Source organism: Dendropsophus ebraccatus, chromosome 15 (genome assembly GCF_027789765.1).
Source record: "Dendropsophus ebraccatus isolate aDenEbr1 chromosome 15, aDenEbr1.pat, whole genome shotgun sequence".
NCBI classification, from domain to species: Eukaryota; Metazoa; Chordata; class Amphibia; order Anura; family Hylidae; genus Dendropsophus; species Dendropsophus ebraccatus.
In genome coordinates this window covers 64,306,777-64,321,477 of record NC_091468.1, presented here as the reverse complement: position 1 = coordinate 64,321,477, position 14,701 = coordinate 64,306,777, and the positions used below count along the sequence as shown (strand labels likewise).

General features: G+C 42.6%; 1 protein-coding gene across 2 annotated transcripts in view; it reads right to left on the bottom strand.

Moving 5' to 3' along the window:
- SNX9 (sorting nexin 9) overlaps positions 1 to 14,701 on the bottom strand; it is a 70,503-nt gene that overhangs the window by 34,498 nt on the left and 21,304 nt on the right. For both annotated transcript variants that reach the window (XM_069954453.1, XM_069954452.1), the window contains exon 2: positions 1,679 to 1,765. In XM_069954453.1, the coding sequence (XP_069810554.1) occupies positions 1,679 to 1,765 (87 nt within the window). The remainder of the gene's footprint in view (positions 1 to 1,678; positions 1,766 to 14,701) is intronic.

Here is a 14,701-nt window from a genome sequence, read left to right as displayed (position 1 = left end):
GCTAAACGATGGGCTGATGCACCGATCAGCACTTGCTTACAGGAGGCATCGGGCTGCATAATAGGACCCTTACAATTGAAATTTGTTGCTGTTAACACTCTGTTTACATAAGTTAAGACTGTCATCATTAGGTATAATTTTTATTTTTTTTTAAAAGCCAGAACCAAAAACATAAGTTATGGACAAAAAAAAGAATAGAGTAAAGAGCGTCAAAACAACTAAAAGCCAAATAACTGTTGTGGTGGGTGACAGACTAATCCTTTCCATTTAGGAAGTAGGCGTATGGGAGTAAAAAAAAAAAAAAGAAAAAAAAAAAGGCATCATTAGAAATAATTAATTTTCTCCCGAATTCCTGCTGTCATGATCTGGGGGAAAGTCAGCTAGTCAGCACTGGCTGCTACGGTGTCCCACTTCAATCACTGACTGGATGAGTGGGGATTCCTGAGCCCTGGTCGTGACACTGCAGTAGCGGGCAATAAAAGAGGCCTACAACGGTCCTAGAGCGATGATGCAGGGGCATGGAGACAGGTAAGTACACCCCTGCCTGCACCAGATTTTCAGCTGTTGCCGGACTTCTCCTTTAATTAGTTAAACGCTACATTTGAAGGTTCAAATGACAGGTGCCACTCCATACACAGCAGGTGTTTACTGCCATGTGCTACTAGTAATGACTGACATCAGCAATCCCGCTGATGTCAGTCATTTACCATTTAAATGCCACATTTAAAAAAGATCCACATTATCAATAGGACCAGGATTATTGTCCAGAACTGGTGTTAGAAATGCTCCTGCAGCCGATAATCGGGTCGTGTTAAAGTGACAGCAATCAGCCTAGGATCGGGAAAATGCCCAATCCTGGGCTGATCAAGTCTTTAGAGCAGGCTTCAAAATGTATTGTTATCGGCCGCTCACCTTTCGGTGTTGACAGGGTTATGTGAGGCCTATAATGTAATGGCAGATATGTATAGATGCCAACAGTTTCCAGATCCCAAGCAGTGTAAACTTACCATCAGCGCGGCTTGTGGTCCAGCACCCAGCTCTCCCATCTTCCGCCTGTACCTTCAGGCCAGTTCCGGCACCAGTCCTCCAGCTGTATCTTTAGGCCCCGCCTCCTCTGGCTGTCAATCATTTGGAATGAGGCAGGGCCTAAAGATACAGCTGGAGGACTGGATGCCGATCACAAGCACCGTGAATTGTAAGTACAGTAGTGTGAAAATTTTTACTCTTTTGAAGCTCACAGCATCAGTATGACTAATGATGCTAAGAGTTCTGAGATCCGTTCCGTAGTATAAAGTCTGTGCGCAGATGTACGGATGTACGGATGTGTAAATAGGGCCTTATCTGGGAGTCAATAAGACCTAAGTTTTTGTTTCTTACATCTTACGGATCAGTGTCAGGTTTCCAATATGGCAGCATGCCTGGAGTCCCCCCCCCCCCTGATTTTGTGGTGTCCCCCTCATTGCTTTCTGTTTATTGGGGAAGAAAAATCCAGAGAAAAACTGCATGTGTACTTATATGTTGATGTTTTTTATAACGTTTTTCCGATTCTTCAGTAGAAAAGACGAATGTAGGTGAAAAAACACACATTAAAAAACATTCCTAATACATACAATGTTTGGTAAAAAACACCTGTTAACAATGATTTTTATAAGAATATTTGACTCAATATTTTTCTCACCTTGTTTGTTATGGTGATAACCTCCCCTTCTTTCACGGTTAACTCATTATTTCCAGGTTCAGCGACAAAATCGTACAAAACTTTAGCCTGGAAATAGAACAAAAAGATAAAATTACCATTCACGGCGAAAACAAGCTCCGGTATTGATTTGTAATTTCATCCGAAAATACCTGCTGATTCATATCTGCCTCTCTCTGTTCTCTATTCTGGTACTACGTATATCGGAAAACCTCAGAAACAGTAAATGTCTTACGTACGTTTGTACCAGTGGATCAAAACATTTCAGAACAATTTAGGTTCTCGTCCACATTGTGCAGTCACCCTGCCCTTTGTCTCTACTACATCCGTACTTTACTGAAACCTTCTCAGCAGATACGAATGAAGGGGAGGTGGGAAAAAAAAATCAAAGAGTAACCACATGCAGCGACCACAACACGTAGGACGCTCTTAAGACAAGACAAAATGTTTCCTCTACTGACAAAAATAAGATAAATCGGGTAGGCTTTCATTTCTAGTTCTGCAATTAAGCCGGCTCTATACTTTACATAACTGTCAGACCCCTCCCCTATACAGCTGGATGAGGGTTCATGTAATCTCAAGAAGAAGAAAAATAGTAATAAACAGGTAAAACAGTAAAGGTCCTATTACACCAAGGATTATCAGCAATATCCAGCCAATTATGGTTAGTTAGGGCCGATAATCGCTTGGTATAAAAACTCCCGTTAAAAAAGGCAACGATCGGCCAACATGCACAATGAAAGACTTTTGAACGATAATGACGCTCTGCTGGCCGTTGCTCCATTCGACAGGGGCATTGTCCTATGGGCTGCTATGAGCCCCTCCCACGGCCCTCAAACTTTTACCCACTCGCTGTCTGCACATGTAAAAGCCCCAGCAGCGAGTAGGGAACAAGGAGTATGCGAGCGCTGATCTGACAGGTCGGTGGTCACTTACTCCTCACCATTGGCCCATGTAATAGGGCCAGAAGTTACTGTCACACATCCATGGTGGAAACTCGTCTTCCTTGAGAACAAAAAGACTGAAATCCAACTGCCCAGTCTTTCTCTCTCCTGACATTTAAAATCAATAGGGGGGTAAGAGGTCCCTATACACATGAAAGGGTCAACCAACGCCACTAAAAATGGCAGATCCTGATAAAGATAAAAGAGTTTTCCCAGCTGCCATAATTTCAGCTCGGCATCGCTGCATGGGGGGGAGACAGGGACAAATCAGTGTTGAATCAGCTCGGCATCGCTGTGTCTTCCAGGTTACACTTGTATCCAGGGACAATCCAAGCCCCAGAGACATATATGACCTCAGAGGGAGACAGTGAAGGGGAATGAGCGAGTAAAAATCATACTTACCGCTTCCGAGGATCCAGGCCGCCGCTCACAGAGCGGAAAGCAGTGGTGGGGAACTTAGGCAACGAGCTAAGGGTAAGCTAAGAGGTCAAACTACAAAAGAAAGCAATTTTGCTAGTGCAAAGCATCGGCTTGCCTTCTTTTGCATTCCCAAAATTTTTAGTTGAGGTCAACACCCCTTAAATGTAATGTGTATGGCCAGCTTAAAGGGGTTATACCGTAGATTAAAAGTTATTCTCTAGCTGCTTTATTGTGGGGCAACTGACCTCAGTTCTTCTGTCCAGCGGGGATACCAATGGTCAGACCCCAACCGACCACGAGAAAGGAGGTCCATAGTTCCCATAGTGAACAAGCAGAAGTGCACTTGCTTGACCTCAGCCCCTTTCATTCCCTATGGGTGGGGAGCCAAACTCACGCTGTATGTCCACTGCTGTTTCCTTTCGGGTGCGTTCACACCTACAGGATCTGCAGCAAATCCGCAGCAGATTTGATGGTGCAGAGTTGATGCTGTGTTCAGTTATTTAAATAAAATCTGCTGCGGATCCGCAGCAGAAAATACGCTGCGGATCCGGTAAGTGTGAACGTACCCTTAAAGGGGTTATCCAGCGGTACAACAACATGGCCACTTTTCCCCCTCTCTTGTCTCCAGATTGGGAGGGGTTTCAAACTCAGTTCCATTGAAGTAAACGGAGCTTAATTGCAAACAACTAAACTGGAGACAAGAGCGGGGCAAAAGTGGCCATGTTTTTGTGGTGCTGGATAACCCCTTTAACTACTGACCTTTATTCTCTTGATCAGCAAGAGGGTCCTAGTGGTCGGAAGCCCCTCAATCAGTTAATTATTTCTTATACTTTGGATAATAGATAACTGTTAATCTTAAGATAACCCCTTTAAGCTTCACATTCTTTTTCATTCCGATTTTGAGCGGCTGTAATACAGAGATGATGATGCTATCCACAAGGCTCTACGATATGTATGTATTTTATTGTTCATACTATACATGTAATGTGCATATAAAGCACTAAACAACATGGATACAAAAAATACACATTAATATGTGCTATTAATAATAATAGCAGAGTAATGGCAAGGCCGCAAGTATGATATTCTGCAGAAAAGTCAACCACAAGGTTATTATATTAAAGCGAATGTACCACCAGGTGACCCATGTATAGAACTGAAATGATAACTAGCGCTCAAAAGTGTAAAACCGAATGGCTCCAGTCTGCCGATTTGTCTAACCGAATGGCTCCAGTCTGCCGATTTGTCTAACCGAATGGCTCCAGTCTGCCGCGTTGTGTCTAATAAATTCATTATTATTTTTTTTACAATACTTTTACATTATTTTTGGACCTGCGCCTGTTGCACCTGCATTGAAGTGGAGTTATTGTAGTCCATGTATAGAACGGCGCCGGCGTGGGGAAGCCGGTGCCGTGGTCCATTCCCGTGTACGGTGTTGTTCTATCCACGGGTATCGGGCCAGGGCTGGAGCACTGGAGGTGGGCGGCCTGCCCCCAGTGGAAAGAAACCCCCCCCTGTGCTATGTTTTCATTAGCTCCCCAGGGGGGCATAATCATTTTTACTTTAGAGCCGGAATACCCCTTTGGGCTGGGTTCACACTAGGTATATTTCAGTCAGTATTGTGGTCCTCATATTGCAACTAAAACCAGGAGTGGATTAAAAACACAGAAAGGCTCTGTTCACACAATGTTGAAATTGAGTGGATGGCCGCCATATAACAGTAAATAACGGCCATTATTTCAATATAACAGCCGTTGTTTTAAAATAACAGCAAATATTTGCCATTAAATGGCGGCTATCCACTCAATTTCAACATTGTGTGAACAGAGCCTTTCTGTGCTTTTAATCCACTCCTGGTTTTAGTTGCAATATGAGGACCACAATACTGACTGAAATATACGTAGTGTAAACCCAGCCTTAACCTCTTAAAGGGGTAGTGCACCAAAAAAAAATTTCTTTCAAATCAACTGCTGCCATGAAGTGCCAGAGATTTGTAATTTACTTCTATTAAAAAATCTCAAGCCTTCCAGTACTTATCAGCTGCTGTGTGTCCAGCAGGAAGTGGTGTTTTCTTTCCTGTCTGACACAGTGCTCTCTGTTGCCTCCTCTGTCCATGTCAGGAACTGTCCAGAGAAGGAGCAAATCCCCATAGAAAACCTCTCCTGCTCTACAGACTGGAAATAATACCACTTCCTGCTGGGCATACAGCAGCTGATAAGTACTGGAAGGCTTGAGATTTTTTAATAGAAGTAAATTACAAATCTCTAGCACTTCATGGCAGCAGTTGATTTGAAAGAATTTTTTTTTTGGGTGCACTACCCCTTTAAGGACGGAGACAATTTTCATTTTTGCATTTTCGTTTTCCCCTCCTTGTGTTTAAAAGGCCATAGCACTTGCATTTTTCCACCTAGAGACCCACATGAGCCCTTATTTTTTGCGTCACTAATTGTACTTTGCAATGACAGGCTGAATTTTTGCATAAAGTACACTGCGAAACCAGAAAAAAATTCAAAGTGTGGTGAAATTGAAAAAAAAAAAACGCATTTTGTTTATTTGGGGGAAATGTGTTTTTACGCCATTCGCCCTGGGGTAAAATTGACTTGTTATGCATGTTCCTCAAGTTGTTACAATTAAAACGATATATAACATGTATAACTTATATTGCATCGGATGGCCTGTAAAAAATTCAAACCATTGTCAACAAATATACGTCACTTAAAACCGCTCCATTCCCAGGCTTATAGCGCTTTTATCCTTTCGTCTATGGGGCTGTGTCAGGTGTAATTCTTTGCGCCATGATGTGTTCTTTCTATCGGTACCTTGATTGCGCATATACGACTTTTTGATCGCTTTTTATTACAATTTTTCTGGATTTGATGCGACCAAAAATGCGCAATTTTGCACTTTGGGATTTTTTTGCGCTGACGCCGTTCACCGTACGAGATCAGGAATGTGATTAATTAATAGTTCGGGCGATTACGCACGCGGCGATAGCAAACATGTTTGTTTATTTATTTATTTGTTTACTTTTATTTATAACCTGGGAAAAGGGGGGTGATTCAGACTTTTATTAGGGGAGGGGGCTTTTTATTGACAACAACACTATATTTTTTTTTTTACACATATACTAGAAGCCCCCCTGGGGGACTTCTAGTATATACACTTTGATCTCTCATTGAGATCTCTGCAGCATAGATATGCTGCAGAGATCCATGAGATAGGCACTCGTTTACTTCCGGCTGTTGCAGCCGGAAGTAAACGAGTGCCGAGTCGGGGACGGCGCCATCTTGGAGCGGTCCCCAGCCGGCTTCAGAAACGGAGATCGCTCCTCCTGGATAACATCCCGGAAGAGCGATCTCCGCCACTAGACACCAGGGAGACGCTGGATCCGGTAATCGGATGCAGCTGTCATGTTTGACAGCTGCATCTGATTACTGTATTAGCGGGCACGGCGATCAAACCGTGCCCGCTAATACCTACGGTCCCGGGCTACAAGCGGCACCCGGGACCGCCGCGGTTCAGAGCGGGGTCGCCGTGCGGCCCCGCTCTGAACGCCCTTACCGGCAATAGGGCGTACCTATACGCCCTTTGTCGTTAAGGGGTTAAAGGGCCTTAGCACTTGCATTTTTCCACCTAGAGACCCACATGAGCCCTTATTTTTTGCGTCACTAATTGTACTTTGCAATGACAGGCTGAATTTTTGCATAAAGTACACTGCGAAACCAGGAAAAAATTCAATGTGTGGTGAAATTGAACAAAAAAACGCATTTCTTTTATTTGGGGGGAATGTATTTTTACGTCATTCGCCCTGGGGTAAAACTGACTTGTTATATTTGTTCCTCAAGTCGTTACGATTACAACGATATGTAACATGTATAACTTTTCTTTTATCTGATGGCTTGTAAAAATTTTAAACCATTGTTAACAAATATATGTTCCTTAAAACCACTCCATTCCCAGGCTAATTACGCTTTTATCCTTTGGTCTATGGGGATGTGTCAGGTGTCATTTTTTGCGCCATGATGTGTTCTTTCTATCGGTACCTTGATTGGGCATATACGACTTTTTGATCGCTTTTTATTAAATTTTTTCTGGATTTGATGCAACCAAAAATGCACAATTTTGCACTTTGGGATTTTTTTGCACTTACGCTGTTTACCGTGCGAGATCAGGAATGTGATTAATTAATAGTTTGGGCGATTACGCACGCGGCGATAGCAAACATGTTTATTTATTTACTTTTATTTAAAACATGGGAAAAGGGGGGTGATTCGAACTTTTATTAGGGGAGGGGGCTTTTTACTAATAACACTTTTTTTTTTTTTTTACACTTATACTAGAAGCCCCCCTGGGATTAGGGGTATTCCCCCTGGGGTTAGGGTTATTCCCCCCTGGGGGACTTCTAGTATAAGTGCACTGATCTCTCATTGAGATCTTTGCTGTATACTTATACAGCAAAGATCAATGAGATCGGCACTCGTTTGCTTTCGGAGCCAGGATCAGCGCCATTTTGGCGAAGACCCCCACCGGAGCAGGATGTGTGGATCGCGATCCTCCCCACTAGACACCAGGGAAGTGCTGCATACAGTAATTGGATGCAGTTGTCAACTTTGACAGCTGCATCCAATTACTAAATTAGCGGGCACGGCGATCAGGTAGCATTTTATGGTATGGGTTCCCTTTAAAGGAGAAGTCCGGTGAAAAGTATTGTATTGCCCCCCAAAAGATATACAAATCACCAATATACACTTATTACAGGAAATGTTTATAAAGTGCTTTTTTTTCCTGCACTTACTACTGCACCAAGGCTTCACTTCCTGGATAGCATGGTGATGTCACTTCCTGGATAACATGATGATGTCACTTCCTGGATAAAATGGTGATGTCACTTCCTGGATAACATGGTGATGTCACTTCCTGGATAAACATGGTGATGTCACTTCCTGGATAACATGGTGATGTCACTTCCTGGATAAAATGGTGATGTCACGACCCGACTCCCAGAGCTGTGCGGGCTGTGGCTGCTGAAGAGAATGATGGCAGAGGGACACAGGACACTGAGCATCCCTCTGCCATCATCCTCTCCAGCAGGCCCAGCCCGCACAACTCTGAGAGTTGGGTCGTGACCAGTAGTGGATTATAATAGGGGCGTTTTGGGCGGCAGCCCGGGGCCCTGATCTCCTGGGGGGCCCATGACCACCCAAAAAGACTTATACTTTCAGTGGTGTACTGTCTCCTGGCTACACTTCCGCCATGATTTGCAAAAAATCACTATGGCAATTTTGCACAAATCATGACATTATCTGTCCTGTACTATGAATGTCAGGCTAGTGCTGCCATAGGTGCAGTGGGGTGGGGGGGGGGGGGGCAGGCTTGGTGAACAGCCCAGGGCCTATGGTAAAGTTAATCCGCCCCTGGTCGTGACATCACCATGTTATCCAGGAAGTGAAGCCTTGATGCAGTAGTAAGTGCAGGGAAAAAAAGCACTTTATACGACTTTCTTATAAATAGTTTATATTGGTGATTTGTATAACTTTTGGGGGGCCATACAATACTTTAATAAAAAACGTTCACCGGACTTTTCCTTTAAGTGCAAATATGGAAATAATTTCTCTTTATTGTTGTATCCATGCAGTTATGAATTTTATGCAGTTTTTTTACTCTTTAGGACACCTCAGAGAGGGACCACAGGAGGAGTACAATCACCAAGAACTCATATGAACTTCTCATCACTATTTTGCATCATTGGTTTCAATGCATTAAGTAACAGTTACCCTATCAGCCTAGAACAAGCATTTCTGGTTTGCTGTAACTATTGCATCCTTGGCACCGAGAGAAGTATAAAAGTCATCTCTATCTCAACATCTTCTATCAATAAGCTATCTAACATTTCACTACCGGCAACCATCAGCGATCCTGTATGTATAACTCCTGCAATCAATGTTATATCCAGTAACCAAGACACGGCGGCAGTCACAAGGATTAGTATGGTAACAACCAAGCCGTCTCTGTACCTGGAGAATACAAGCCCATCCCCTGGTAGAGCAAACAGCGGCCGATGCGTCCTGATCAGCAGACACTGACTCAGCCGGGACTCACACAGCTGATCTACACACACACAGTCTCATCTCTACAGCTCTGTCTACAATACTGTGCATTGCAATAAACAGCTCACACTAACAATATAGGAATATTTATAAAACATTTTAGATCACCCATTTTTTTATTGTACAGTTACACTAGTTGGGGCCTTGAATACTCATATTCCCAATTTTTCATCAAAAGTGATACTGTCACTCCCCTTACTCTATTAGCGGTTCTGTGCAGTAGACAGTGTCACCTGGGCTAAGCTTAAGGTAGTTAGGCCCCCTTTCTCCTGGGGAGAGGGGGGCCCAACTATTGTGAAGCTCCGTCCAGGTTCACCGATGAAATGAAGTGATTTTTGAGCACATAGAAGACACAGACAAGTCTGTTCACAATTTTTTTTTCTTTTAAATGAACTGGTGGCAGAAAGAGCCAGAGATTTTTAATTTACTTCTATTAAAAAATCTCAAGTCTTCCAATACATATAAGCTGCTGTATGTCCTGCAGGAAGTGGTGTATTCTTTCCATTCTGACACAGTGCTCCCTGCTGCCACCTCTGTCCATGTCAGGAACTGTCCAGAGCAGCAGCAAATCCCCATAGAAAACCTCTCCTGCTCTCCAGACTGGAAAGAATGCAGGGGTGGTCTGGGGAGTTACTTTCATATTTAAAGTGAATGTACCACTTATGCTGAGTTTACACGGAACGATTATTGTGCGAATAACGATCGAATTCGAACGATAATCGTACGTGTAAACGCAGCCAACGATCAAACAACGAGCGAGAAATCGTTCATTTTGATCTTACAACATGTTCTTAAATCGTCGTTCGCAAAAAAATTCGCAGATCGTTCCGTGTAAACAGTCGTTCACCGATTTTACCTATGTGCGAGATATGCTTAAGCAATTGCAAAACGATCGCAAAACGAATTTTCCGTACGATATATCGTTCCGTCTAAACGTTGATCGTTATAAAAAAAATTCGTTACTTCGAAATCGTTAATCATACGATCGGGCGAATTATCGTTCCGTGTAAACGCAGCATAAGGCTAATTAATTTAGCCTTAATTTATATGGCCTTGTCAGTGCTGGTGTGAAGATCCCGGTGGTGAAGTCTATTTTTCAAATCACTGCCTGCTCCCTGCCATCTTCCCTGGTTTCTTCATACACAAATAGGGCAGCTCTATGCACTGGAGGCCCCCAGTGTACCAATATCCTGTCCCCTCCGTGACGCAGCCAGATTGGTTCTCAAGGAGATGTATCACAGAGGGGAGGAGATATCTGGTGCACTTTGGGCTGTCAGGCTCATTGCATATGAAGAAACTGGCACAGATGGCAGGAACCAGCACAGTGGTGCCGACCAAGTGATATAATTTATTTTTTTTTTTATTAGCCTTAGTGGCACAAAAAAAAAAATGTACTCACCTGAAGCTGATCCCCCCCCACAAGTTCTGTGGACACACATGAAATACCTGCTTAGCCAATCACTGACCTGTCTTTGCCAGTGATCTGAAGTGAAAGGGGAGATATTAGCCTGTATTCTGAAGATCAAGCTTTCTATACAGCTCGGTGTTATGGAGTACGCTATGGAGTATGTTATGGAGTATGTTATGGAGTATGTTGGGATTACTCAATCCTTTAGTTACAGAAGAGCAGTGTAGCAGCGCTCCAATGAAAGACAGATGCCCGACTGTGAAACTTCAAAAAGGAAAAGCATCGCAAACAGGAGAGAGAAGCCGTCCTCAGACAGAATGTTACTTTCATTCTGGAAACTATTAGTGCTCACATAGGACGGCAGCGGGCAGAATCACGTGCCCGCTTACACAATGATAACTTGTTTTCAAACTTTTTTCTTCAGTCAGCAGTCTGACATTTTACGTTAACTGTGTGAGGACATCCCAGGCACAAACCACAAGTCGTTCAAGCTAGAATAATAAGGCCTGATCTATACATACAGTAATAAGGTCTGATCTGTACATACAGTAATAAGGTCTGATCCGTACATACAGTAATAAGGTCTGATCCGTACATACAGTAATAAGGCCTGATCCGTACATACAGTAATAAGGCCTGATCCGTACATACATGATTAAGGCCTGATCCGTACATACATGATTAAGGCCTGATCCGTACATACAGTAATAAGGCCTGATCCGTACATACAGTAATAAGGCCTGATCCGTACATACAGTAATAAGGTCTGATCCATACATACAGTAATAAGGCCAGATCCGCACATACAGTAATAAGGCCTGATCCGTACATACAGGATCAAGGCCTGATCCGTACATACAGTAATAAGGCCTGATCCGTACATACAGTAATAAGGCCTGAGCCGTACATACAGTAATAAGGCCTGATCCGTACATACAGTAATAAGGTCTGATCCGTACATACAGTAATAAGGCCTGATCCGTACATACAGTAATAAGGTCTGATCCGTACATACAGTAATAAGGCCTGATCCGTACATACATTAATAAGGCCTGATCCGTACATACAGTAATAAGGTCTGATCCATACTAAGGCCTGATCCGTACATACAGTAATAAGGCCAGATCCGTACATACATTAATAAGGCCTGATCCGTACATACATTAATAAGGCCTGATCCGTACATACAGTAATAAGGTCTGATCCATACTAAGGCCTGATCCGTACATACAGTAATAAGGCCTGATCCGTACATACAGTAAGGCCTGATCCGTACATACAGTAATAAGGCCTGATCCGTACATACAGTAATAAGGCCTGATCCATACTAAGGCCTGATCCATACATACAGTAATAAGGCCTGATCCGTACATACAGTAATAAGGTCTGATTCGTACATACAATAATAAGGCCTGATCCCTATATACAGTAATAAGGCCTGATCCGTACATACAGTAATAAGGCCTGATCCATACATACAGGATTAAGGCCTAATCCATACATACAGGATTAAGGCCTGATCCATACATACAGTAATAAGGCCTGATCCGTACATACAGTAATAAGGCCTGATCCATACATACAGTAATAAGGCCTGATCCCTATATACAGTAATAAGGCCTGATCCGTACATACAGTAATAAGGCCTGATCCCTATATACAGTAATAAGGCCTGATCCGTACATACAGTAATAAGGCCTGATCCATACATACAGGATTAAGGCCTGATCCATACATACAGGATTAAGGCCTGATCCATACATACAGTAATAAGGCCTGATCCGTACATACAGTAATAAGGCCTGATCCATACATACAGTAATAAGGCCTGATCCGTACATACAGTAATAAGGCCTGATCCATACATACAGGATTAAGGCCTAATCCATACATACAGGATTAAGGCCTGATCCATACATACAGTAATAAGGCCTGATCCGTACATACAGTAATAAGGCCTGATCCATACATACAGTAATAAGGCCTGATCCGTACATACAGTAATATAATAAGGCCTGATCCGTACATACAGTAATGAGGCCTGATCCGTACATACATTAATAAGGCCTGATCCGTACATACAGTAATAAGGCCAGATCCGTACATACAGTAATAAGGCCAGATCCGTACATACAGTAATAAGGCCTGATCCGTACATACAGTAATAAGGCCTGATCCGTACATACAGTAATAAGGCTTGATCCGTATATACAGTAATAAGGCTTGATCCGTATATACAGTAATAAGGCCTGATCCATACATACAGTAATAAGGCTTGATCCATACATACAGTAATAAGGCCTGATCCATACATACAGTAATAAGGCCTGATCCATACATACAGTAATAAGGCCTGATCCATACATACAGTAATAAGGCCAGATCCGTACATACAGTAATATAATAAGGCCTGATCCGTACATACAGTAATAAGGCCTGATCCGTACATACAGTAATAAGGCCTGATCCCTACATACAGTAATAAGGCCTGATCCCTACATACAGTAATAAGGCCTGATCCCTACATACAGTAATATAAGGCCTGATCCGTACATACAGTAATATAATAAGGTCTGAGCCGTACATACAGTAATATAATAAGGTCTGATCCGTACATAGAGTAATAAGGCCTGATCCATACATACAGTAATAAGGCCTGATCCGTACATACAGTAATAAGGTCTGATCCATACTAAGGCCTGATCCGTACATACAGTAATAAGGTCTGATCCATACTAAGGCCTGATCCGTACATACAGTAATAAGGCCAGATCCGTACATACATTAATAAGGCCTGATCCGTACATACATTAATAAGGCCTGATCCGTACATACAGTAATAAGGTCTGATCCATACTAAGGCCTGATCCGTACATACAGTAATAAGGCCTGATCCGTACATACAGTAATAAGGTCTGATCCGTACATACAGTAATAAGGCCTGATCCGTACATACAGTAAGGCCTGATCAGTACATACAGTAATAAGGCCTGATCCGTACATACAGTAATAAGGCCTGATCCATACTAAGGCCTGATCCATACATACAGTAATAAGGCCTGATCCGTACATACAGTAATAAGGTCTGATCCGTACATACAATAATAAGGCCTGATCCCTATATACAGTAATAAGGCCTGATCCGTACATACAGTAATAAGGCCTGATCCATACATACAGGATTAAGGCCTAATCCATACATACAGGATTAAGGCCTGATCCATACATACAGTAATAAGGCCTGATCCGTACATACAGTAATAAGGCCTGATCCATACATACAGTAATAAGGCCTGATCCCTATATACAGTAATAAGGCCTGATCCGTACATACAGTAATAAGGCCTGATCCCTATATACAGTAATAAGGCCTGATCCGTACATACAGTAATAAGGCCTGATCCATACATACAGGATTAAGGCCTGATCCATACATACAGGATTAAGGCCTGATCCATACATACAGTAATAAGGCCTGATCCGTACATACAGTAATAAGGCCTGATCCATACATACAGTAATAAGGCCTGATCCGTACATACAGTAATAAGGCCTGATCCATACATACAGTAATAAGGCCTGATCTGTACATACAGTAATAAGGCTTGATCCGTATATACAGTAATAAGGCTTGATCCGTATATACAGTAATAAGGCCTGATCCATACATACAGTAATAAGGCTTGATCCATACATACAGTAATAAGGCCTGATCCATACATACAGTAATAAGGCCTGATCCATACATACAGTAATAAGGCCAGATCCGTACATACAGTAATATAATAAGGCCTGATCCGTACATACAGTAATAAGGCCTGATCCGTACATACAGTAATAAGGCCTGATCCCTACATACAGTAATAAGGCCTGATCCCTACATACAGTAATATAAGGCCTGATCCGTACATACAGTAATAAGGCCTGATCCGTACATACAGTAATAAGGTCTGATCCGTACATACAGTAATAAGGCCTGATCCCTATATACAGTAATAAGGCCTGATCCGTACATACAGTAATAAGGCCTGATCCATACATACAGGATTAAGGCCTGATCCATACATACAGGATTAAGGCCTGATCCATACATACAGTAATAAGGCCTGATCCGTACATACAGTAA